The sequence below is a fragment of the Nerophis ophidion genome, linkage group LG23 (assembly GCF_033978795.1).
Source record: "Nerophis ophidion isolate RoL-2023_Sa linkage group LG23, RoL_Noph_v1.0, whole genome shotgun sequence".
Lineage (NCBI taxonomy): Eukaryota > Metazoa > Chordata > Actinopteri > Syngnathiformes > Syngnathidae > Nerophis > Nerophis ophidion.
The window spans coordinates 40,733,928-40,760,299 of NC_084633.1; the positions used below are offsets into that span (position 1 = coordinate 40,733,928).

At 41.2% G+C, this 26,372-nt stretch overlaps 1 protein-coding gene across 1 annotated transcript; it reads right to left on the minus strand.

Annotated features, from left to right (window-relative positions):
* Positions 1 to 299: 299 nt before the first annotated feature.
* LOC133541293 (transcription factor Sox-10-like) lies at positions 300 to 21,247 on the minus strand. Its single transcript, XM_061884614.1, has 4 exons — positions 21,155 to 21,247; positions 8,356 to 9,165; positions 5,893 to 6,161; positions 300 to 5,785 (listed from the first exon to the last, which is right to left on the minus strand). Exons 2-4 carry the CDS (start codon positions 8,781 to 8,783, stop codon positions 5,013 to 5,015), a joined length of 1,470 nt encoding a protein of 489 aa, XP_061740598.1. The 5' UTR covers positions 8,784 to 9,165; positions 21,155 to 21,247; the 3' UTR covers positions 300 to 5,012.
* Positions 21,248 to 26,372: the final 5,125 nt, after the last annotated feature.

Consider the following 26,372-nt stretch of genomic DNA (forward strand, 5'->3'; position numbering starts at 1 on the left):
GTGGAATATTTCAGATTATATAATAATTGGAGCATTAAAAAGGCCAATAACTCATAACACCATTGATTTTAAATCATTATTATTTTTTGAGCAATGACATTAAAAAACAAATCACACTAAAATAATTGGGGATCCCAAAGTGTTTGACTCATTAAAGTGTTAAAAAATAAATTGTACATTTTTTTTTACTGTTTACTTTTAACACAATAACCTCGATATCAACTTCAGATCTATCCGTCAATTATAAGTTTTATTGTTGTTTATGTTTTTTGTTTCTTCATTTTAGGCCCTTCTTAAAAAAAAAACAGCTCAGTTTTTTATATGACAAACACAAAATATGCAATATTTTCACCCAATATTTTTTTGAAGTGGAATATTTGAGACTATAAAATAATCGGAGCATTAAAAAGGTCAATAACTCATAACACCATTGATTTAAAAAAAAAAATTGCGCAATGACATTAAAAAACAAATCACACTAAAATAATCGGGGATCCCAAAGTGTTTGACTCATTAAAGTGTTAGAAAATGAATTATAAATTTTTTTGTACTGTTTACTTTTAACACAATAACCTCGATATCAACTTCAGATCTATCCGTCAATTATAAGTTTTATTCTTGTTTATGTTTTTTGTTTCTTCATTTTAGGCCCTTCTTTAAAAAAGCAGCTCAGTTTTTTTATATGACAAACACAAAATATGCAACATTTTCCCCCAAAAACATGTCAAAGTGGAATATTTAACGTGACGTAATCAGAGCCTTGAATAGGTCAATAATTCCTAATGACATTGATTTTGATTCATTATTATTTTTTAAAGAAAGAAACAGCCTGCATGGCAGCTTTGTGTTATTAGAGTAAACATTGCAACATTTTCTTGTTACATTTCACCCGTTTGCTCTTTTATATCACTTTTTACGTTTTAAAAATTTTTTAATCGTATTTTTATAATGTGCCGTGCGCAAATGGCCACACTTTGGACACCCCTGTCATAGAACTCTGTTACATGTTTGTTATAGAAGACTGTTACATATTTGTTATAGAAGACTGTTACATATTTGTTATAGAAGACTGTTACATATTTGTTATAGAAGACTGTTACATATTTGTTATAGAACATTGTCACATATTTATCATAGAACATGTTTTGGTGTCAAAGCTTTGGTCATCATACAAAGAAGTAGTATTTGTAGATCATATAAAACTCAACTAAGTCATTGTGGATTTTTTATTTATTTTTCATTTTACTTTGCAAACCAAAGAGAGTCAGCACATGGGCGTGCCAGGATTGATGAACCCCAAATATATTTGATTTGTGTCTTCATTACGAAAGCTTTTTTATTTTTTTTCCATAGAATTTTTGTAACTGATTTTTTTAGGTTTCAATTTTGTGAACTAAATGTTTTTTTTTGTTTGTTTTCTACATCAAATTATGCTGATGATTTCAGCAGCCAATGAGGTGTGAAGTTTGAAGTCACATGACACGGGTCAAGCATAAAAAAGGCAGTTACTGCAAACTTGACACCTCATTGGCTGATTTTAAGACAAGATCCGTTGCTTCAGCCTTAATTTACCGGAAGTGAGTTTTGCGTTTTGAAGCAGCAAATTTTTAAAACACTGAATTTTTTACACACATTTTTTATGCAATACATTTTTTTTACATTCAATTTTTTACTCAAAATTTTTATGCGCTGAATTTTTTTTTACACTGAATTTATTTATTTAGTTTACACAGAATTTTGAAACACATAATTTTTTACACTAAATGTTTGTACACTGAATTTTTTTTACTGTAAATTTGTATGCACTGAAATTTTTTACACTGAATTTATTTATTTATTTTACACTGAATTTTGAAACCGAATTTTTTATGCACTGAATTCTTTACTCAAAGTTTTTATGCACTGAATTTTTTTACACTGAATTTAAATATTTATTATACACTGAATTTTGAAACACATAAATTTTTACACCAAATGTTTTTATACATATTTTTTATTTACACTGAATTTTTTACTCAAAAATTTTAAGCACTGAATTTTTTTTCACTGAATTTATTTTTTTTATTTTACACTGAATTTTGAAACAATTTTTTACACTAAATGTTTTTATACTGAATTTTTTTACACTGATTTTTTTGTATGCACTGAATTTTTGTTCATTGAATTTATTTATTTATTTTACACTGAATTTTGTAACATAATTTTTTACACTAAATGTTTATGCACCGAATTTTTTACTCAAAATTTTTATGCACTGAATTTTTTTACCCTGAACTTTTTACACACTGAATTTTTTTCTATGGAATGTATTCATTTATTTTACACTGAATTTTGAAACAGATTTTTTTACACTAAATACATTTATACTGAATTTTTTATTTTTATTTTTATAAACTAAACTTTAATACACTGAATTGTTTGATATTGGATTGTAAAAAAAAAGTTAGTTTACAAAATCCAAACGCACAGAAATTTAGTGTCAAAAAAAAATAAGTTATTTTCAACAGGTCATAAAAATACCAATAATTATCGATATCGACCGATATTAAACACGAATATCATGATACAGTTTTCAGTTTTATCGCCCAGCCCTAACCTTGGCTACGTAGCGGAAAGAGCGGGACAAACGATTATAAAAGAAAGAGGAGGAAGCAGATAAATACAAGGATTCTTCTTAGGAACTAAGTACACGTGTACAATGATCGTCCATAGGAACTAAGAACACGTGTACAATGATCGTCCTTAGGAACTAAGTACACGTGTACAATGATCGTCTTTAGGAACTAAGAACACGTGTACAATGATCGTCCTTAGGAACTAAGTACATGGTGTACAATGATCGTCCTTAGGAACTAAGTACACGTGTACAATGATCGTCTTAAGGAGCTAAGTACATGGTGTACAATGATAGTCCTTAGGAACTAAGTACACGTGTACAATGATCGTCTTAAGGAACTAAGTACATGGTGTACAATGATAGTCCTTAGGAACTAAGAACATGTGTACAATGATCGTCCTTAAGAACTACGTACATGGTGTACAATGAACGTCCTTAGGAACTAAGTACACACTGTACACTGATCGTCCTTAGGAACTAAGTACACGTGTACAATGATCATCCTTAGTAACTAAGTACACGTGTACACTGATCGTCCTTAGGAACTAAGTACACGTGTACAATGATCGTCCTTAGGAACTATGGTGTACAATGATCGTCCTTAGGAATTAAGTACATGTGTACAATGATCGTCCTTAGGAACTAAGTACACGTGTATAATGATCGTCCTTAGGAACTAAGTACATGGTATACAATGATCGTCCTTAGGAACTAAGTACATGGTGTACAATGATCGTCCTTAGGAACTAAGTACACGTGTACAATGATCGTCCTTAGGAACTAAGTACATGGTATACAATGATCGTCCTTGGTAAGTAAGTACACAGTGTGGAATGATCGTCCTTTGGAAGTAAGTACACGCTGTACACTGATCGTCCTTAGGAACTAAGTACATGGTATACAATGATCGTCCTTAGGAACTAAGTACATGGTGTACAATGATCGTCCTTAGGAACTAAGTACATGGTATACAATGATCGTCCTTAGGAACTAAGTACATGGTATACAATGATCATCCTTAGGAACTAAGTACATGGTATACAATGATCGTCCTTGGTAAGTAAGTATACAGTGTGGAATGATCGTCCTTTGGAAGTAAGTACACGCTGTACACTGATCGTCCTTAGGAACTAAGTACATGGTATACAATGATCGTCCTTAGGAACTAAGTACATGGTATACAATGATCGTCCTTAGGAACTAAGTACATGGTATACAATGATCGTCCTTAGGAACTAAGTACATGGTATACAATGATCGTCCTTAGGAACTAAGTACATGGTGTACAATGATCGTCCTTAGGAACTAAGTACATGGTATACAATGATCGTCCTTAGGAACTAAGTACATGATATACAATGATCGTCCTTAGGAACTAAGTACATGGTATACAATGATCGTCCTTAGGAACTAAGTACATGATATACAATGATCGTCCTTAGGAACTAAGTACATGGTGTACAATGATCGTCCTTAGGAACTAAGTACATGGTATACAATGATCGTCCTTAGGAACTAAGTACATGATATACAATGATCGTCCTTAGGAACTAAGTACATGGTATACAATGATCGTCCTTAGGAACTAAGTACATGGTATACAATGATCGTCCTTGGTAAGTAAGTACACAGTGTGGAATGATCGTCCTTAGGAACTACGTAAGTCCATGGTGTACAATGATCGGTGTACGAAGTATACTTATTAATGTGTAAGTACGGAAGTAAAACGCTCCTGGTGCTTATTCAGAGTGGCGAAAGCGCACACAAAAAACAAGAGGAAGAGGAACAAATGTGCCGATGAAAGCGACACCGTGAGCGTGACGGTTTGCTGAAAGACCAACAGCTGCTGGATGAACGCTTACTTGCGCCCGAGATCTAAATGAGCCAGCAAGACTTTGGCACTCCATTCTTCTTGTACATCATCCAAACAATCAAAACGTGTTGAACGATGAGTCAATGTTTTAAAAATGACACCTTCTCACAGAGTCAACCATGAGAACTTGGTTTAGTTTTTTCTCTTTCTTCGAAGGGTGTTGGACATCTTGGTTGCCCTGGTGAAGCCTCGAATCACCCCAACATAAACCTTAATCACTGCTGTTTGTTGTGTTGGGAGCGGTAGACACTTGCTGAACATTTAATCTGGTACATGCCAGGGCGGATGCTTCTGCCACCAAAGTAATCCGCCTCAAAAGTACCATTCTCCAAACTCATCCTTCACTTGCGACAGCATTCCTGCATCTGGGCGAGAGCAGAGCCGGGTTTCCTCCCCGCTGCCTCCCCTGGTGCCAGCCCAATCCCCTTGGCCCAGACCACTTTCAACCCCAACACTGCTGCTGCTTCTCGGGTTGGGCGTGGGAGCCGGACCTGCACCAGTGCCCTCTGGTTTTCTTATCTGTCATGGCCGCGACAGTGTCGTGTAGACCGGCTGCTCCCAATGTGTGGGGCTGTGTGACTGCGGCACACTGGCCGGGTCACTGATGGCAGTGTACAGGGGCCTTTGGGTGGGCCCCATGTAGGAGAAGGCGGAGTATAACCCTGCCTGGCTGGAGTGAGCGTAGTAGGACCCTGGCGCTTGTTGGTCGGCATACTCGGCAAACTGAGCCCTTGCGGTCAGGGAGGGGAAGGCAGAGCTGTAGTGAGGGAGGCTCAGCGGGGAGTAAGTGACATGAGAACTGGCTGATTCCGCCTCTGAAAAGTGACCAACGGCATTTACGGCCTCACTCTTGATCTGGGCTTTGGAGGGGTCTGAGCTGGAAGGGGAGCTGTGGTGTTGCGGGTGTTGCTTGGACAGCCAGGCCGCCGAGTGTCCACTGGCCGCCGCCAGAGCTGAGGAAATTCCGTACGGGTATTGGGATGCGGTTGTGGCAGGTGTGGCGGCTCCTGAGCCCGCGATCTGTCCGACCCCTGGGTGGCCATTGGGGGGTAGGTACTGGTCAAACTCGTTGACATCAAAAGGCTCAATCACCTCACTGCTCATCTCACCTATGTCGACATTGCCAAAGTCAATATGAGGCTTCACAGGCCCAGCGGCACCTGTACTACCGACTGCTCCCATTGGGCCACGGGAGATCACACTATTGCCAAAGGCCCTCTTGCCATCCCCGGCCTTCCCAGACTGGGGCTCGGTCTTGGGTGTGGTTGGGGGTGTAGGTGGACCATGGCTCTGACCTGTAGAGACATAAGAGACCATGGTCAGGGCAACTACATTTAGATAGACTAAATGAAACACTTTGACGGAATACAATCTGGTTGGGTCGAGGGAGCCGGCAGCCTACCTGCAGCGTGTGGGTGGTGCCTATCTGCCGGAGGGGACCCGGCTCCCCTTGTGAGGGCCACATCCAGATGGAGGCCATTGTAGATGGGTTGGCTGTGCCTGATCTCACCCTCCGAATGGCCGTCGGCGTCACTTACGGACCCGGAACCCATCTTTCCGTTCTTGCGGCGTCGTGGCTGATATTTGTAGTCAGGATAGTCCTTCTTGTGCTGCTTCCTCAATCTCTCTGCCTCCTGGATGAACGGTCGCTTATCACTCTCGTTGAGGAGCCTCGAATGAGAAAGACTCTGTCATGAGTGTCGTTGGTAGAAATGATTAACACCCTCAGTGTTCTGTGTTAGTATTAATAATGGTACCGACTTTCCATTTGCAGTAACCAGCAAAGCAGGGGAAAAACAACCGACGTAGAGTTTACGGGAAAAACTGACAGCCATTTTGCAATTCAGACTACCGTATTTCCTTAAATTGCCGCCGGGGCGCTAATTGATTTAAAACCTCTTCTCACTCCAGCGCTTACCAAAGGCATGCGTTAAATTTGGGCCTGCGCTTAAAAATTTGAGTTTGATGTAAGGATACCATCAAGAAAAGCCCATTTAATAAAAAAACACGTTATTATGGTCTTACCTTTACTTATAAATGAAGTCCATGCGCAGTTCCTTCTGATCAAAAGCATCGATAACTTGTTTATAGAAGTCTTCCTTATCTTTCTTCAGTTTTAAAAGCCTCTCTGTCTCGATGGAGATCTTCCTTTATTACCTCCTGCTTTGATTGAAAGTCCATTTTAGAAAACTGTTTTATTTTAGATATGTAATCCTCCATGTTAAAATTGCAAGCGAGAGGAAAAAATAAACTCTTGCTGCTTGTTGTCACTTCGTCTGCAGCCGAGTAGTCGCAAGAAGGATCACTAGCGCCCTCTACCACCAGGAGGCGGGAGTCATTTAATGATTCATGTTTGACACACGCAGCTACGGTATATTAATAAAACATAGCGGCTTACTGTTCTTTTTAGCATATTCAATATCTTGGACCTTTAATCCTACTGAATAGCTCTTAATCTTCTTCCCTTTATGCCATTTCAAATGATTGAAATCAGCCTCCTCCATTTTGAAAATGATGACAGGTGAAGTGTCACTCGTGACGTGACAAGTTTGACCCGGTGGAAATTCTAGGCATGTGCTAATTATTTGGCGAAACGAGTTTGACCCAGCGGAAATTCTAGACATGCGCTAATAAAAATAATATTTTGCGAAACGAGTTTGACTTGGCGTTAATCCTGAGCCGGCGGTAATGCTAAGCATGAGCTAATTATTTTGTGAAACGAGTTTGACCCGGCAGTAATTCTAGGCAGGAGCATACTATATACCCGGCGGCAATTCAAGGAAATACGGTAATTCACGGCAAAAACAACAACAAACTCAGTCACCATAATTATTCAGCGAAAAATAATTTTGATACCAATTTTACATTTCCAGTAATGCACCGTAGAAACAACAATCAACGGGTTTACGGGAAAAAACGTAATGTTTTGGGTACCATTTCTCAATTTACAGTATTGCACTGTGCAAACAACAACCGTGGATCTTACGGTAATAAACGTACTGCTCAGACACCAGAACATTACCGTAATAGAAAGAGTGATAGTGTTTTTAAATTTACAATCATCCATCCATGCATCCATCCATCTTCTTCCGCTTATCCGAGGTCGGGTCGTGGGGGCAACAGCCTAAGCAGGGAAACCCAGACTTCCCTCTCCCCAGCCACCTGGTCCAGCTCTTCCCGGGGGATCTGGAGGCGTTCCCAGGCCAGCCGAGAGACATAGTCTTCCCAACGTGTCCTGGGTCTTCCCCGTGGCCTCCTACCGGTCGAACGTGCCCGAAAAACCTCCCTAGGGAGGCATTCGGGTGGCATCCTGACCAGATGCCCGAACCACCTCATCTGGCTCCTCTCCATGTGGAGGAGCAGCGGCTTTACTTTGAGTTCCTCCCGGATGGCAGAGCTTCTCACCCTATCTCTAAGGGAGAGACCCAAACTCATTTGGGCCGCTTGTACCCGTGATCTTGTCCTTTCGGTCATGACCCAAAGCTCATGACCATAGGTGAGGATGGGAACGTAGATCGACCGGTAAATTGAGAGCTTTGCCTTCCGGCTCAGCTCCTTCTTCACCACAACGGATCGATACAGCGTCCGCATTACTGAAGACGCCGCACCGATCCGCCTGTCGATCTCACCATCCACTCTCCCCCCACTTGTGAACAAGACTCTGAGGTACTTCAACTCCTCCACTTGGGGCAGGGTCTCCTCCCCAACCCCGAGATGGCACTCCACCCTTTTCCGGGCAACCAACAAATTTCCTGATAAATTCTGGCGACTGAACTGCCCGTAAAATCTACAGATTTTTTTGTTGCCGGTGTCAAGTGGGTTCCAAATTGTGCCCTGTAGTCAGCATGATGACCACCTGTCTCACCTCCAAAGCTTCCCCAGGGTCTTGCTGAGCTCGGCGTTGTGCAAGTGCGGGTGCTGGTCTGCCAGTTTCCTCCTAGCCGCCTGCGCCCACACCATGAAGGCGTTCATGGGTCTCTTGACGTGCGGCTGACTCTTACTCCCGCTGTTGACGCGCACAGGCACGGGCACCAGCGTCCAGTCGTAGCAGTTGAGCACCTGGCTGACGGCGTCACGGATCCCCGCCGTGAAGCGCTCGTCCTCCTCGTCTGATTTCTCGGCGGGGTTACCGCCCGCTCCGTTGTCCGCGCCCGCCGGCAGCCGTCGCTTGCGGAGAGGCGACTCCCCCCTGCCCGTTGCGCCGGGAAAGCGGCCGGGCGATCGGGAACGACTGTCGTCCGACACGCTCGGGCTGAGCTCGACATCTGACAAGCTGTGCTCCTCTCTGGACATCTTCAGGCACCCGCTCACTGCCAGGTGTGCAGAGAGTGCTAGACCTGTTCTTAAAACTCTCCCTGTTCCTTTTTGTCCCTACGGTTATGCGGTTTTGGGCTGACGGCTGTCGGTGTATCGGATCTTTTCAACTCTGCTGAATTATAATATAAACTGCCAATCTGTCTCTACTCTCAGCCTCCTTTGTAAAACTCTGTGAGGGTTGAACATCAAAGTTCTTTCCATCCGTGTGGTTGGTATCATAGGCGGCTCAGTGCGCACCTTGGACCCCAGTTTCCCTGCTCAAACACGGCTGTGTGCACCAACTGCGCCCGCTGGTCTGAAACCCGCCCCGTCTTTCTTTTGCCGGTGTGTCCCGCGACGGAAATCCAGCTGGTCGGACCTGAAACAGCAGAGAAGAACACGTTGAAATAGAAATAATTCATCATTGTACCTTCAGGGCAGTACTTCTCAAAATAATCTAAGATTCCGCAGCTTAGATTCCCTTGAGACTTAGTTTACTTCATTGCAAAGTTAACTCATCGGCTTTCACACTCCACTGTCAATAAATCCGTTATTCCGCCCTCGCTAGTCTATTCCAGCGTGTGCAGCGAGACAGATAGTTAACAGCAGGAAGAAAGTTTTGTTGCCTTTCTCAGTTTTATTTCTTTACACTTCTTCCTTCATTGGAAATATAAACACAAAATAAAAGTGTAACCTTCAATGTGTATTTTACATGAATAAAATAGAAGGTTTAGTGTTAATAAATTCACACAATAAACTACAAATGTTTACACATGTAGAAATTACACAACAAACACTGCACACACTGTATGTGACTCATCACAGTTAAATCTAAGGTGTAGTGTCATTGCCCTCTACTGGTCAAATTTAGCGCTACCTGTATTAAATAACTAGAGTCTTAAAAGTATCTGTATTTTTACTTGAGAATTAAAGCATAAAGATCTGGCATCAGTGGTATCAGTGTTTCAGTATCGATCCGTACATTTTGACCAAAATTATCACAATTATCATTTTTCTCACAGTTATTGTTGAACGTATTTAAAAAGCACACACACACACACGGAAATCTTTTAACCAAGTTTTATTTTCACAACCTTAATGTGTTCTGTGTTTATGCTCGCATTTAGGCTAGCTAGCATTTAGCATGCTCTGGGAAATGAAAAGAATCCTTAGGTTTGTCAACACGTGCTAAGGAATCCCGCTTTTACAATAACAAAAATTTTTTTATGTAAATAGTAATTTTCCGGAATGTTAGCACGGTTTATCATTATACAGGTACCATAAATTCCGTATGACGAGCTACGCTTTGAACCTAGCGGTTTATAAAACGGTGCGGCTATTTTATGGATTTTCCTTTGCTGAAGGCCATAATGCTGTATGTTAAATAGTTTTAATTAAAAAACAAGCAGAAACACTAAAAAGGTGTGTTGTTGTTGTTTGTGCTGTGGTGTTGTCTTTTGGACGAGTTTGCTCACTGCGGGTGCCGCGGCTTGAAAATGTACTTCCTGTTTTACTGCTTTGAAACAGAAATACAATCCTCCATAGCGTTTCTACCCGTATGGATTCTTCATTCATCGCACCAAGCAACGTTTGTAAGTTTTCCAATATGACTAAAACAATTCTTACTTACTAAAACATCCCGTGTGTGATGTCTGTAGGAGTGCTTAATGCGTATTTGCATACGTTGTTAGCATTAGATAATATGTTAACATGTGTGGAGAATGCACATACTTTTAAGAGTTCTTTCTTTATTCAAAGTCATGATTAAAGCAGCTAATATTTTGCCGTGTGTGGTCTTTATGCTTGTATCTTATGTCCGTGAGTAAACTTTGTGCCTTACCTTGAAGGCGTGGGAGTATGGTGTACTCCCTTTTTACCTTATCAGTATTAGAACAATGAGGCTGTATTCCTTTCTGATTGGGGGGGTGGGGGGGTGATTTCGTACCCAATAAGTTGTCTCTTCCCGTTTGATTTTTCAGTCCGCTTCTAAATGCTGCTATTACCGCATTGTAAGGACTGGTCTCCTGAAGCTTTAGTAAAACTTGATAATATTCCTATTCTGTCTTGATGGTCCTTCTTACTCAACATCTGAAAGAATTTTGGATTGACCAGCGACTTGTATTCTTTGAGAGGAAGACTGGTCAGACGCAACACATGTTTAAGAGTGTCCGTGTTGGTATTATTAACTTACAATGACTTTCTTTTTGTATTGTTTCACTTTCACAAATTCCTCAGTAAATTCACCAAAACATCAGCATGGAGTTATTGAGTCTGTTTAGTTGATCGGAGAGCTAGCTTGCGCGGCTAGTGGGTCCATGAAAATTACTTCTGTTTTGTTTGATCGGCCGTTTTACTGCCTGCCATGTTACAATATTAGGTGTGTAAATAAACATTGATAAAATATTTCTTGCTAAATAACTTATTTCACAACATTTATATCTGCGACTTATTGTCCAGTGCGGCTGACCGTATTTCCTTGAATTGCCGCCGGTATATAGTATGCGTCTGCCTAGAATTACTGCCGGGTCAAACTCGTTTTGCTAAATATTATTTTTATTAGCGCATGTCTAGAATTTCCGCCGGGTCAAACTCGCTTCGCCAAATAATTAGCATATGCCTAGAATTTCCGCCGGGTCAAACTCGTCACGTCACGAGTGACACTTCACCTGTCATCATTTTCAAAATGGAGGAGGCTGATTTCAAAAATATGAAATCGCATGAAGGGAAGAAGATTAAGAGCTATTCAGTAGGATTTAAGGTCCAAGCTATTGAATATGCTAAAAAGAACAGTAAGTGGCTATGTTTTATTAATATACCGTAGCTGCGTGTGTCAAATATGAGTCATTAAATGACCTCCCGCCTCCTGGTGGTAGAGGGCGCTAGTGATCCTTCTTGCGACTACTCGGCTGCAGAAGAAGTGACAACAAGCAGCAAGAGTGAGCAGCTATTTTTTTTCCCTCTCGCTTGCACTTTTAACATGGAGGATTACATACCTAAAATAAAACAGTTTTCTAAACTGGACTTTCAATCGAAACAGGAGGTAATAAAGGAAGATCTCCATCGAGACAGAGAGACTTTTAAAACTGAAGAAAGATAAGGAAGACTTCTATAAACAAGTTATCGATGCTTTTGATCAGAAGGAGCTACGCATGGACTTCATTTATAAGTAAAGGTAAGACCAAAATAAAGTTTTTTTATTAAATGTGCTTTTCATGATGGTATCCTTACATCACACTCAAATTTATAAGCGCAGGCCTAAATTTACTGCATGCCTTTGGTGAGCGCCGGAGTGAGAAGAGGTTTTAAATTAATTAGCGCCCCGGCGGCAATTTAAAGGGGAACATTATCACAATTTCAAAAGGGTTAAAAACAATAAAAATCAGTTCCCAGTGGCTTGTTGTATTTTTTGAAGTTTTTTTCCAAATTTTACCGGTCTCGGAATATCCCTAAATAAAGCTTTAAAGTGCCTTATTTTCGGCTCTCTGCGAAGACACTGGCCATTTCCCTGTGACGTCATACAGTGCTGCCAATGTAAACAAACAATGGGAATACCACAGCAAGATATAGCGACGTTAGCTCGGATTCAAACTCGGATTTCAGCGACTTAAGCGATTCAACAGATTACGCATGTATCGAAACAGATGGTTGGAGTATGAAAGTATTGAAGAAGAAACTGAAGCTATTGAGCAAATAGCTATTGACGCTATTCATAGCCATAGCATGGCCGAATAGCTGCGTTAGCATCGCCGGTAAAATGTGCGGACCAAACGATCAGGACTTTCGCTTCTTTTGACACTGGAGCAACTTAAATCCGTCGATTGGTATGTGTTTGTTTCGCATTAAATGTAGGTGGAAGGAAACGTAATATAGTTGCAAATGCATCTACAGGTTATCCATACATCTCTGTGCCATGTCTGCTTTAGCACCGCCGGTAAATAGCATGTTAGCATCGATTAGCGTAGCATGTTAGCATCGATTAGCTGGCAGTCAACATCAACAAAACTCACCTTTGTGATTTCGTTGACTATCGTTTAAATGCATTTGCAGGTTATCCATACATCTCTGTGCCATGTCTGCTTTAGCACCGCCGGTAAATAGCATGTTAGCATCGATTAGCGTAGCATGTTAGCATCGATTAGCTGGCAGTCAACATCAACAAAACTCACCTTTGTGATTTTGTTGACTATCGTTTAAATGCATCTGCAGGTTATCCATACATCTCTGTGCCATGTCTGCTTTAGCACCGCCGGTAAATAGCATGTTAGCATCGATTAGCGTAGCATGTTAGCATCGATTAGCTGGCAGTCAACATCAACAAAACTCACCTTTGTGATTTTGTTGACTATCGTTTAAATGCATCTGCAGGTTATCCATACATCTCTGTGCCATGTCTGCTTTAGCACCGCCGGTAAATAGCATGTTAGCATCGATTAGCGTAGCATGTTAGCATAGATTAGCGTAGCATGTTAGCATCGATTAGCTGGCAGTCAACATCAACAAAACTCACCTTTGTGATTTTGTTGACTATCGTTTAAATGCATCTGCAGGTTATCCATACATCTCTGTGCCATGTCTGCTTTAGCACCGCCGGTAAATAGCATGTTAGCATCGATTAGCTGGCAGTCAACATCAACAAAACTCACCTTTGTTATTTTGTTGACTATCGTTTAAATGCATTTGCAGGTTATCCATACATCTCTGTGCCATGTCTGTCAAATGTGGAGACACTCTGGCACATTCAATGGGGGTCTGGCGGCAGACACTTTGGCATTTTGGGGCCAGTGGTGCAACTTGAATCCCTCCCTGTTAGTGTTGTTACACCCTCCGACAACACACCGACGAGGCATGATGTCTCCAAGGTTCCAAAAAATAGTCAAAAAAACGGAAAATAACAGAGCTGAGACCCGGTGTTTGTAATGTGTTAAAAATGAAAATGGCGGGTGTGTTACCTCGGCGACGTCACATTCTGACGTCATCGCCTCCAGCGCGATAAACAGAAAGGCGTTTAATTCGCCAAAATTCACCCATTTAGAGTTCGGAAATCGGTTAACAAAAAAAAAAATTGTCTTTTTTCTGCACCATCAAGGTATATATTGACGCTTACATAGGTCTGCTGATAATGTTCCCCTTTAAGGAAATACGGTAAACAGAAAATGTAGTTTTCTTCTAACATTTAGTGGGTGTGGCTTATACACCGCTGCGCTCTATAGTCTGGAAATACGGTAATGGTTACATCCCGGGTTACCTTTGCACGCCACTGAGCAGAAGTTTTAGGACAGTACAATAAAATATATATACTGAGCGTTTCAAAGTGAAAATTGCAACAATTAGTGTGACCGCCCCCAAAATAAGTCTGCTGTTGAAGAGCAGGCAGTTATTCTGAGGTCCCAGGAGGGCGGGTGTGGCGAGGAGGTGAGACCGCAGCAGCACAGAGCTGGGATTTACGCCGCGCGTCTTGGATAAACACCGGCTGGCTGTGGAAATATATGGCTCTCAGTGGCCGCTGGGATGGGACACGGCACGCTTGTTGCCGCGGCAATTAGCGTCCCCGCCACGTCCGTGCAGTCGACGGCGTGTTGCAGGTTGACGCACACTCACGTGCCGCCAACCAGCCTCGCACAACTCAGCGCTCTGTTTAGCCACGCTGATCAACTCCCGTGTTTTTCACTTTCCTGCTGAGCGTTTAACCCCGCCTTTGGATACACAACCCCCCTACTCTCCCCGGCGAGGACACCACTAAACTTCCCGCGTTCCGCTCGTTTCGGTGTCTGGGATCCTCTTCTTCAAGGAACATTTGATTTCCCGGAACACGGGCGGTATCGCCAAACCTCCCAAAAGAACCATTTCAACCAATTAAATAACAGTTCTTCAACTTTTCCCACCAAGAACCACCTCAGAAAACAACTGGCTCTCCTAAAAAATACAATAAATGAGAATACAGTGGCATATTAGGCCTAAGTATTCATTAAAAACTTTAATATTTAATATTTTTGGCCACTATAACATTGCACACTGTTTGAACAGTAACACTGTGTCTGAAAATTCTCATCCATCCATTTCCTACCGCTTATTCCCTTTGGGGTCGCGGGGGGCACTGGTGCCTATCTCAGCTACAATCGGACGGAAGGCAGCGTACACCCTGGACAAGTCGCCACCTCATCACAGGGCCAACACAGATAGACAACATTCACACGCTAGGGACCATTTAGTGTTGCCAATCAACCTATCCCCAGGTGCATGTCTTTGGAGGTGGGAGGGGCCTATCCCCAGGTGCATGTCTTTGGCGGTGGGAGGGGCCTATCCCCAGGTGCATGTGTTTGGAGGTGGGAGGGGCCTATCCCCAGGTGCATGTCTTTGGAGGTGGGTGGGGCCTATCCCCAGGTGCATGTCTTTGGAGGTGGGAGGGGCCTATCCCCAGGTGCATGTCTTTGGAGGTGGGAGGGGCCTATCCCCAGGTGCATGTCTTTGGAGGTGGGAGGAGCCTACCCCCAGGTGCATGGCTTTGGAGGTGGGAGGTGTCTATCCCAGGTGGAGGTCTTTGGAAGTGGGAGGAACCTATCCCCAGGTGCATGTCTTTGGAGGTGGAAGGAGCCTACCCCCAGGTGCATGGCTTTGGAGGTGGGAGGTGTCTATCCCAGGTGCATGTCTTTGGAAGTGGGAGGAGCCTATCCCCAGGTGCATGTCTTTGGAGGTGGGAGGAGCCTATCCCCAGGTGCATGTCTTTGGAGGTGGGAGGTGTCTATCCCAGGTGGAGGTCTTTGGAAGTGGGAGGAACCTATCCCCAGGTGCATGTCTTTGGAGGTGGAAGGAGCCTACCCCCAGGTGCATGGCTTTGGAGGTGGGAGGTGTCTATCCCAGGTGCATGTCTTTGGAAGTGGGAGGAGCCTATCCCCAGGTGCATGTCTTTGGAAGTGGGAGGAGCCTATCCCCAGGTGCATGTCTTTGGAGGTGGGAGGAAGCCGGAGTACCCGGAGGGAACCCACGCAGTCATGGGGAGAACATGCAAACTCCACACAGAAAGATCCCCAGCCCGGAATTGAACCCAGGACTACTCAGGACTTTCGTATTGTGAGGCAGACGCACTAACCCCTCTGCCCCCCTTAGTTATCCCTTTTTTGTCAAATTAATTTTTTTAATTTTTGTAAGTCCACCTTGTCTCCTGTCTCTGCATCCTGGAGTCACCCCCACTTGACCAAAACCCTAACAGCTTTCATTCATTTGCCGCTTTTCCACTAATGCGGGGGTAGGCAACCCAGAATATTGAAAGAGCCATTTTGTACCCAAATAACAAAAGTTGTCTCTGACTGGAGCCAACAGAAGAGGGGGGAGCTCGTCGTGGATTTTACAGTTACGGTAGCACGATTAGTCCCGAACGGGCTAACATCACGACTAAATTGTCACACGTCCGATTCGCCCTGCGACTCTCTGTCGCAGTATCAGCGCTGGGGTCCAGTGCACCACAGTTTTTTATTGTCGCTCGGTCCTTCGGCGGAGTGCTATGGAAGCTACCGGGCAGCTTGTTTGTGGAGCTCCTCACATCTGAACATTGTTTATAATGGGAGCCACCAGAAGTAAGAGCAATTCGGACCGAGAAAGCGACAATTTCCCCATTAATTTGAGCGAGGATGAAAGATTCGTGAATTAGGATATTGATAGTGAAGGACTAGAAAAAAAATATATATATAAAAAAAAGGACGGCTTGGGCGGCGGCAATGTGAGCGTTTCAGATGTAATTACACACATTTACTAGGATAACTCTGGAAGATCCCTTATCTGCTTAATGTTTTAATATTGTTTTTGTGAGATTTTAAAGATTGTAAAGACATACGTCGAGGTCGGACGGCTGCGGTGAACACGCAGTGTCTCAGAGAGAAGCCGAGGAGCCAAGATCACAGCTGCCTTTCAAACAGCTGCTGCAGGACGACGAATATTCCAATGATGTCTCCGGTAAGATATATATCACAATTTCCCCATCCGAAAACATGCTGGTTGACGTAGAGAAAACATGTTCGCTTGACCGCTCTGTGTTAAAAACAAAGAAACACCGGCTGTGTCTCGGTGCTAAAGGCAGCTGCAATCCACCGCTTTCCACCAACAGCATTCTTCTTTGACGTCTCCATTATCAATTGAACAAATTGCAAAAGATTCAGCAACACAGATGTCCAAAATACTGTGTAATTATGCGATGAAAAGAGACGACTTTTAGCCGTGTGCTAATATTTCCTAACAGTCCGTGACGTCACGTGTACGCGTCATCATTCAGCGACGTTTTCAGCAAGAAACTCACTAGCGCCCTAGGCGGGAGTCATTTAATGACTCATATTTGACACACGCAGCTACGGTATATTAATAAAACATAGTTGCTTACTGTTCTTTTTAGCATATTCAATAGCTTGGACCTTAAATCCTACTGAATAGCTCTTAATCTTCTTCCCTTTTATGCGATTTCAAATGATTGAAATCAGCCTCCATTTTGAAAATGATGACAGGTGAAGTGTCACTCGTGACGTGACGAGTTTGACCCGGTGGAAATTCTAGACATGCGCTAATAAAAAGAATATTTTGCGAAACGAGTTTGACCCGGCAGTAATTCTAGGCAGGCGCGTACTATATACCCGGCGGCAATTCAAGGAAATACGGTAATCACAGTGTTAAAAATAATGTTCAAATTATAAAACATTCTCATGCATTTGAATCCAACCATCCATTTTCTACCGCACCTGTTCAAGATGTGGCATTAATGGTAAGAAGTATTTTATCTATTATTGTTTCGCTTTAGAATAACAATGTTATAAAAAAGAATTAGAGACTTATTATAGTCTAAAAATGTTGGTTTTACTTAAAAAATGCACACATTTAGTTGTATTCAGTGTTAAAAAACATGATAAAGCTCTCACGGAAATACTTTTTGAAATATTTAGCTTTCATGGCTCTCTCAGCCAAAAAAGGTTCCTCATATTAAAAACAATATTTAAATATTATCCTTAGCTCCACCGATGACTGAATAAAGAAATAACACCAATTTAAAAACAATATAAAAATATATATGATTAAAAACTATTTTAAAGAGTAAAACCAATTAAAATAATAAATAATCATAATTAAAAAAAAGCAAAACACAGAAAATACAGAGGACCATATTTATATTTATATTATTCTTGGCCCTAGTGTGTGAATGTGAGTGTGAATGTTGTCTGTCTGTGTTGGCCCTGCGATGAGGTGGCGACTTGTCCAGGGTGTACCCTGCCTTCCGCCCGATTGTAGCTGAGATAGGCGCCAGCGCCCCCCGCCACCCCGAAAGGGAATAAGCGGTAGAAAATGGATGGATGGATATATTATATGTAATAATATATGATATAAATTATATTATTATTATTATTATTGCCTATTGTGAGCGAACTGTGGTGCTGAATTTCCCCCAGGGATCAATAAAGTACTTTCTATTCTATTCTATTCTACAATAAAAGTGGGTCTTAAGTAATGAGCCAAGGCTGTGAATACTTACAGTATGTACATGTGAGCTGCTAAACTTAAAAAAAAAAAAAAAACGTTTTAAATTGGGGTATTGTCGGTAGAATTTTGAGGATAAAAATGAATTTATTTCATTTTAGAATAAGGCTGTAACATAAAATCGTTGAAATTGAACAATTTAATAATAATAATAAAGTGTATGTTTCTTCACATTCAACATTACGTATCATTTTAACTGACCTCTTTTGGAACACAATTAGTGAATAAAGTGTACTTTTGTACTTACTGAAAAAAAATTAATAGAAATCAAAATTTAAAAAAATACAGAGGACCACACAACTCATGTAGCGTTAAAAGCCAAAGAATAAAAGTGGGTCTTAAGTAATGAGCCAAGGCTGTGAATACTTATGTACATGTGAGCTGTTAAACTTAAAAAAAAAAAAAAAACGTTTTACATTGGGGTATTGTCTGTAGAATTTTGAGGATAAAAATGAATTTATTTCATTTTAGAATAAGGCTGTAACATAAAATGAATTTTGAACATTTTAATAATAATAAAGTGTATGTTTGCTTCACATTCAACATTATGTATCATTTTAACTGACCTCTTTTTGAACACAATTAGAGAATTAAATGTACTTTTGTACTTATTTCTGCACAATAACTCAGAGATGGTCATTTAGCAGCCTGTGATCAATCCAAATTCAAAGTGGATTCATTTGATGTCAAACTTGACTTGACTGTAGTCCAGGGGTCACCAAGGCGGGCACCAGGTGGCCCGTAAGGACCAGATGAGTCGCCCGCTGGCCTGTTCTAAAAATAGCTCAAATAGCAGCACTTACCAGTGAGCTGCTTCTATTTTTTAAATTCTATTTATTTACTAGCAAGCTGGTCTCGCTTTGCTGGACATTTTTTAATTCTGAGAGAGACAAAACTCAAATAGAATTTGAAAATCCCAGAAAATATTTCAAAGACTTAGTCTTCACTTGTTTAAATCGTACTTTTATTTTTTTAGTTTGCTTCTTAGAACTTTCAGAAAAACAATTTTAGAGAAAAAATCTAACCTTAAAAATGATTTTAGGATTTTTAAACACATACTTTTTTACCTTTTAAATTCCTTCCTCTTCTTTCCTGACAATCTAAATCAATGTTCAAGTAATTATTTTTTTAATTGTAAATAATAATGAATATATTTTAATTTAATTCTTCATTTTAGCTTTTGTTTTTTCGATGAAGAATATTTGTGAAATATTTTTTCAAATTTATGATTAAAATTCAAATAAAATATTCTGGCAAATCTAGAAAAATCTGTAGAATCAAATTTAAATCTTATTTTAAAGACTTTTGAATTTCTTAAAAATTTTTTGTTCTGGAAAATCTAGAAGAAATAATGATTTGTCTTTGTTAGAAATATAGCTTGGTCCAAGTTGTTATATATTCTAACAAAGTGCAGATTGGATTTTAACCTATTTAAAACATGTCTTTAAAATTCTAAAATTAATCTTAGTCAGGAAAAATTACTAATGATGTTCCATAAATTCTTTTTTTAATTTTTTCAAAAAGATTGGTATTAGCTAGTTTTTCTCTTCTTTTTTTCGGTTGAATTTTGAATTTTAAAGAGTCGAAATTGAAGATAAACTATGTTTCAAAATTTAATTTTCATTTGTTTTCCTGTTTTCTCCTCTTTTAAACCGTTCAATTAAGTGTTTTTTTCATCATTTATTCTCTACAAAAAACCTTCCGTAAAAGAAAAAAAAAGTACAACGGAATGACAGACAGAAATACCCGTTTTTTATATATATTTATATATATAGATTTATTTATTAAAGGTAAATTGAGCAAATTGGCTATTTCTGGCAATTTATTGAAGTGTGTATCAAACTGGTAGCCCTTGGCATTAATCAGTACCCAAGAAGTAGCTCTTGCTTTCAAAAAGGTTGGTGAGCCCTGCCATACACAGTGTGGAGCCGCTTCATTAAGTTAATAATAATAATCACTTCTATTACGGCAAATCTACTGCATTTCTTAGTATGCTAAGTACTATTATGTATCATTATCACTGGAGGACAAAGCTAAACATGTTACACAGACAAGAACAGGTTTCTCATTGTCATCCCATTCTAATTAAGGGCTGTATAAGTAAACATTGATTGATTGAACAGATTGGATTTTAACCTATTTAAAACATGTCATGAAAATTCTAAAATTAATCATAATCAGGAAAAATTACTAATGATGTTCCATAAATTATTTTTTTATTTTTTTCAAAAAGATTCGAATTTGCTAGTTTTTCTCTTCTTTTTTTCGGTTGAATTTTGAATTTTAAAGAGTCGAAATTGAAGATAAACTATGTTTCAAAATTTAATTTTCATTTGTTTTCCTGTTTTCTCCTCTTTTAAACCGTTCAATTAAGTGTTTTTTTCATCATTTATTCTCTACAAAAAACCTTCAGTAAAAGGAAAAAAAATGTACGACGGAATGACAGACAGAAATACCCATTTTTTATATATATTTATATATATAGATTTATTTATTAAAGATAAATTAAACAAATTGGCTATTTCTGGCAATTTATTTAAGTGTGTATCAAACTGGTAGCCCTTGGCATTAATCAGTACCCAAGAAGTAGCTCTTGCTTTCAAAAAGGTTGGCGACCCCTGCTGTAAACACATCATGTGAATAAAATTGATGGGAAAAAAAAACGGTATCTAAAGTTCCCTGTAATATAAAAATCCAGTCTACAGTTGAAAGACACAGGAATTATCACCCGGACTGGAAAATGTTCTCAACTTCTCAGCGACGACACAACAAACACTGCAGTCAACAAAGTGCTAACATGAAGACAGAAAAATATATTTTAAAATAAACAAAGTACGAAGAGGACAAAAAGGTCTTACTTCAGCAGAGAGGAAAAGTTTGGAGCGGCAGAATCCTGAAGTTGTTCCCAAAGTGACAGCGCAGGCTTCCCAGCCCCCCTGGATGAATGCAGGCTCTGTGTGGCTGCGGCGGCCCTTAAAGGGCTCCTTGTATGAGGCCCTCAGCGGGGGGGGGGGGGGGGGGGGGGTCACAGCAGGGAGGGGGAAATCTTAAAGGAACAGCAAACCTGATCGTATCGTCCCCCTTCTCACGCCCGGTGATGTGCGTAGTGCGGCTGTAAACACTAAGGACGACCACCGTCTCATATCGATATCGCTCCGATATCAGCTAAACAAGAAGTTTATGTACTTGCACCAAAAGCCATACAAGAAATAAATAGGCACATGATGTTGGTCTTTTATTCTACAAACCCCGTTTCCATATGAGTTGGGAAATTGTGCCGTCCCCAAAAAGGAAAATCAATCAACAAAACTTCTGGAGCTTCGGTTTTTTCACACTGTTAACTATCAGTCTCGCTGCACACGCTGGAAATGAATAATGAATATACAAACCCTGTTTCCATATGAGTTGGGAAATTGTGTTAGATGTAAATATAAACAGAATACAATGATTTGCAAATCCTTTTCAACCCATATTCAGTTGAATATGCTACAAAGACAACATATTTGATGTTCAAACTCCATAAACTTTATTTTTTTTTGCTAATAATTAACTTAAAATTTCATGTCTGCAACAGGTGGCAAAGTAGATGGGAAAGGGCATGTTCACCAGTGGGGAGGTATAGCACGGTTGGTAGAGTGGCCGTGCCAGCAACTTGAGGGTTGCAGGTTCGATTCCCGCTTCCGCCATCCTAGTCACTGCTGTTGTGTCCTTGGGCAAGACACTTTACCCACCTGCTCCCAGTGCCACCCACACTGGTTTTAATGTAATTTTGATATTGGGTTTCACTATGTAAAGCGCTTTGAGTCACTAGAGAAAAGCGCTATATAAATATAATTCACTTCACTTCACTTCACTGTGTTACATCACCTTTTCTTTTAACAACACTCAATAAATGTTTGGGAACTGAGGAAACTGTCAAGCTTGAATTTGGATTATTTGTGCTCCTTTGACGCAGAGGGAATATCAGGTACATGATTCTTTATTTATACACTAAACAGAAAAATAAGCAAACTAAGGGCGCTCACAAGGAGGTATAAAACTTGGCTCCAAAATATAATCAATCAATCATCAATCAATGTTTATTTATATAGCCCCAAATCACAAATGTCTCAAAGGACTGCACAAATCATTACGACTACAACATCCTCGGAAGAACCCACAAAAGGGCAAGGAAAACTCACACCCAGTGGGCAGGGAGAATTCACATTCAGTGGGACGCCAGTGACAATGCTGACTATGAGAAACCTTGGAGAGGACCTCAGATGTGGGCAACCCCCCCCTCTAGGGGACCGAAAGCAATGGATGTCGAGCGGGTCTAACATGATACTGTGAAAGTTCAATCCATAGTGGCTCCAAGACAGCAGTGAGAGTCCCGTCCACAGGAAACCATCTCAATGCGGATCAGCAGCGTAGAGATGTCCCCAACCGATACAGGCGAGCGGTCCATCCTGGGTCCCGACGAGCGGTCCATCCTGGGTCTCGACTCTGGACAGTCAGTACTTCATCCATGGTCATCGGACCGGACCCCCTCCACAAGGGAGGGGGGGACATAGGAGAAAGAAAAGAAGCGGCAGATCAACTGGTCTAAAAAGGAGGTCTATTTAAAGGCTAGAGTATACAGATGAGTTTTAAGATGAGACTTAAATGCTTCTACTGAGGTAGCATCTCGAACTGTTACCGGGAGGGCATTCCAGAGTACTGGAGCCCGAACGGAAAACGCTCTATAGCCCGCAGACTTTTTTTGGGCTCTAGGAATCACTAATAAGCCGGAGTCTTTTGAACGCAGATTTCTTGCCGGGACATACGGTACAATACAATCGGCAAGATAGGATGGAGCTAGACAGGAAACAAAAACACTTGCTCGATTGGCATGAATGAACTATGAACAGAAACAGCACGATGGCGTGACTATAAAGAACTAAAACAAAACACTTACTGTGACAACAAAAACAGGAGGCAAGAATAGCAAGGTGCGTGGCAGGTGATGGTGGGCATGGAGAATGAGCAACAAAGGTCGTAGATTACAATGAAAGTTAATGTTCCCAGACTGATGGACGGAAAGAAATGGACTTAAATAGTGGCTGTGGTAATTAGGAACGGGTGCGGGACTGAGGGCATGGGCGTGACTAGGAGGGCAAGGTGAAAAGCAATGAGTTGTCATGGTAACAAAACAAACCAGGAAGTGAAAAAACGGAACAAGAGTCCAGAAAACAAAACAAAACATGATCAAACATAAAACCAGATTTACAGACGTGACAGAAACTAATTGTTGAAGCTTTGAAAGTGGAATTCTTTCCCATTCTTGTTTTATGTAGAGCTTCAGTCCTTCAACAGTCCGGGGTCTCCGCTGTCCTATTTTACGCTTCATAATGCGCCACACATTTTAGATGGGAGACAGGTCTGGACTACAGGCGGGCCAGGAAAGTACCCGCACTCTTTTTCTACGAAGCCACGCTGTTTTAACACGTGGCTTGGCATTGTCTTGCTGAAATAAGCAGGGGCGTTCATGAAAAAGACGGCGCTTAGATGGCAGCATATGTTGTTCCAAAACCTGTATGTACCTTTCAGCATTAATGGTGCCTTCACAGATGTGTAAGTTACCCATGCCTTGGGCACTAATGCACCCCCATACCATCACACATGCTGGCTTTTACACTTTGCGTCGATAACAGTCTGGATGGTTCGCTTCCCCTTTGGTCCGGATGACATGATGTGGAATATTTCCAAAAACAATTTGAAATGTGGACTCGTCAGACCACAGAACACTTTTCCACTTTGCATCAGTCCATCTTAGATGATCTCGGGCCCAGAGAAGCCGGCGGCGTTTCTGGATGTTGTTGATAAATGGCTTTCGCTTTGCATAGTAGAGCTTTAACTTGCACTTACAGATGTAGCGACCAACTGTATTTAGTGACAGTGGTTTTCTGAAGTGTTCCTGAGTCTATGTGGTGATATCCTTTAGAGATTGATGTCGGTTTTTGATACAGTGCCGTCTGAGAGATGGAAGGTCACGGTCATTCAATGTTGGTTTCCGGCCATGCCGCTTACGTGGAGTGATTTCTCCAGATTCTCTGAATTTTTTGATGATATTATGGAGCGTAGATGTTGAAATCCCTAAATGTCTTGCAATTGCACTTTGAGAAAGGTTGTTCTTAAACTGTTTGACTATTTGCTCACACAGTTGTGGACAAAGGGGTGTACCTCGCCCCATCCTCTCTTGTGAAAGACTGAGCATTTTTTGGGAAGCTGTTTTTATAGCCAATCATGGCACCCACCTGTTCCCAATTAGCCTGCACACCTGTGGGATGTTCCAAATAAGTGTTTGATGAGCATTCCTCAACTTTATCAGTATTTATTGCCACCTTTCCCAACTTCTTTGTCACGTGTTGCTGGCATCAAATTCTAAGTTAATGATTATTTGCAACAAAAAAAAAAGAGTTTATGAGTTTGAACATCAAATATGTTGTCTTTGTAGCATATTCAACTGAATATGGGTTGAAAAGGATTTGCAAATCATTGTATTCTGTTTATATTTACATCTAACACAATTTCCCAACTCATATGGAAACGGGGTTTGTAAACATCAAAATGGCCGCGGCATTCTTTGCCTTCTCAGAACACCCTGATGTAAAAATATAAGCCTCTCAAAATATAAATGTCATTAAATTAAAACGTAAAAAAAGTTTAGTTAATTAGCAAAAATATACAAATTTTATGAATCAATTTAAAAAGTGACCACAAGCATAGGAAAGAGTTCAATGTGAACATGAATATTTGTGTACAGGCAACATTTTTGACTTCCTAAATTATGCAGTTACACAATCCTCTTAGTATTATTATTCTTACATGGAAGAAAACAACAGCACAAGTGCAAGAAAAGAGAGAAAATAAATCAGTATATAAGAGAAAATGTTCCAAGTAATAATTAATAATAATATATTTTGTCACCTTTAAAACAAAGCTGACACAGTATTTGTTTTTAGCATTTATTTTAAACTAAATAAATATCAAATCGGCCGCCGCATTCTTTGACTTTTCAACTTGGTGGGAAAATTATGGACAGCCCTGAACTAAAGTCTCAAAAGTATCGATATGTGGATTTGAGGATCGATATTAGAGCATCAAGATGCGGTATCAGCGGCAGCGATATTCCAGTATCGACCTCATGGTTGATGACTTTTACTCCCATTTGCACATTTGAAGGAGGCCATGGATCACATTAGTTTGACTTTATTCAACTTGATGAGTTTTGTCTCGTGTCCGCGCCGACGTTGGATGGCGGACAGGAAGAGTGATGCATCTTGGGAAGTGAAGACGCAGGACGGAAAGAAAATGGCTTTTTCTAATCACCACTTTTCCACGCATTATTCAATTAGGCCATGAAGGGGAGGTGGAGGGGGCGTGGGGGGAGGCTGTCCGTGGCGATGCCTGAATGAAAGAGTGGCTTGTTTGGCGGCGGGGAGGACATGAAAGAGGAGACGCTCAATTAGTCAACAACGCCTCGCCGCAGGCCTCACTGTGCTGCCATGTGAGCCGGGGTTCAAACACCGGGCCCACAGCTGCGAGCCCACACACACACACACACACACGCGCACACGCATGCACACAAACACCCACGCACACACACACACACGCATGCATGCACGCACACATGCACATACACACTCACACACACACAAACACGCACACACACACACGCACACATGCACACACACACACACACACGCGCACACACACACACACGCGCACACACACACACGCACGCACACGCACACAGACACCCACACACACGCATGCACACAAACACCCACGCACACACACACACACGCATGCGTGCACGCACACATGCACATACACAAACACGCACACACACGCACACATGCACATACACAAACACGCACACACACGCACACACACACGCATGCGTGCACGCACACATGCACATACACACTCACACACACACAAACACGCACACACACACGCACACATGCACACACACACACACACACGCGCACACACACACACACGCGCACACACACACACGCACGCACACGCACACAGACACCCACACACACG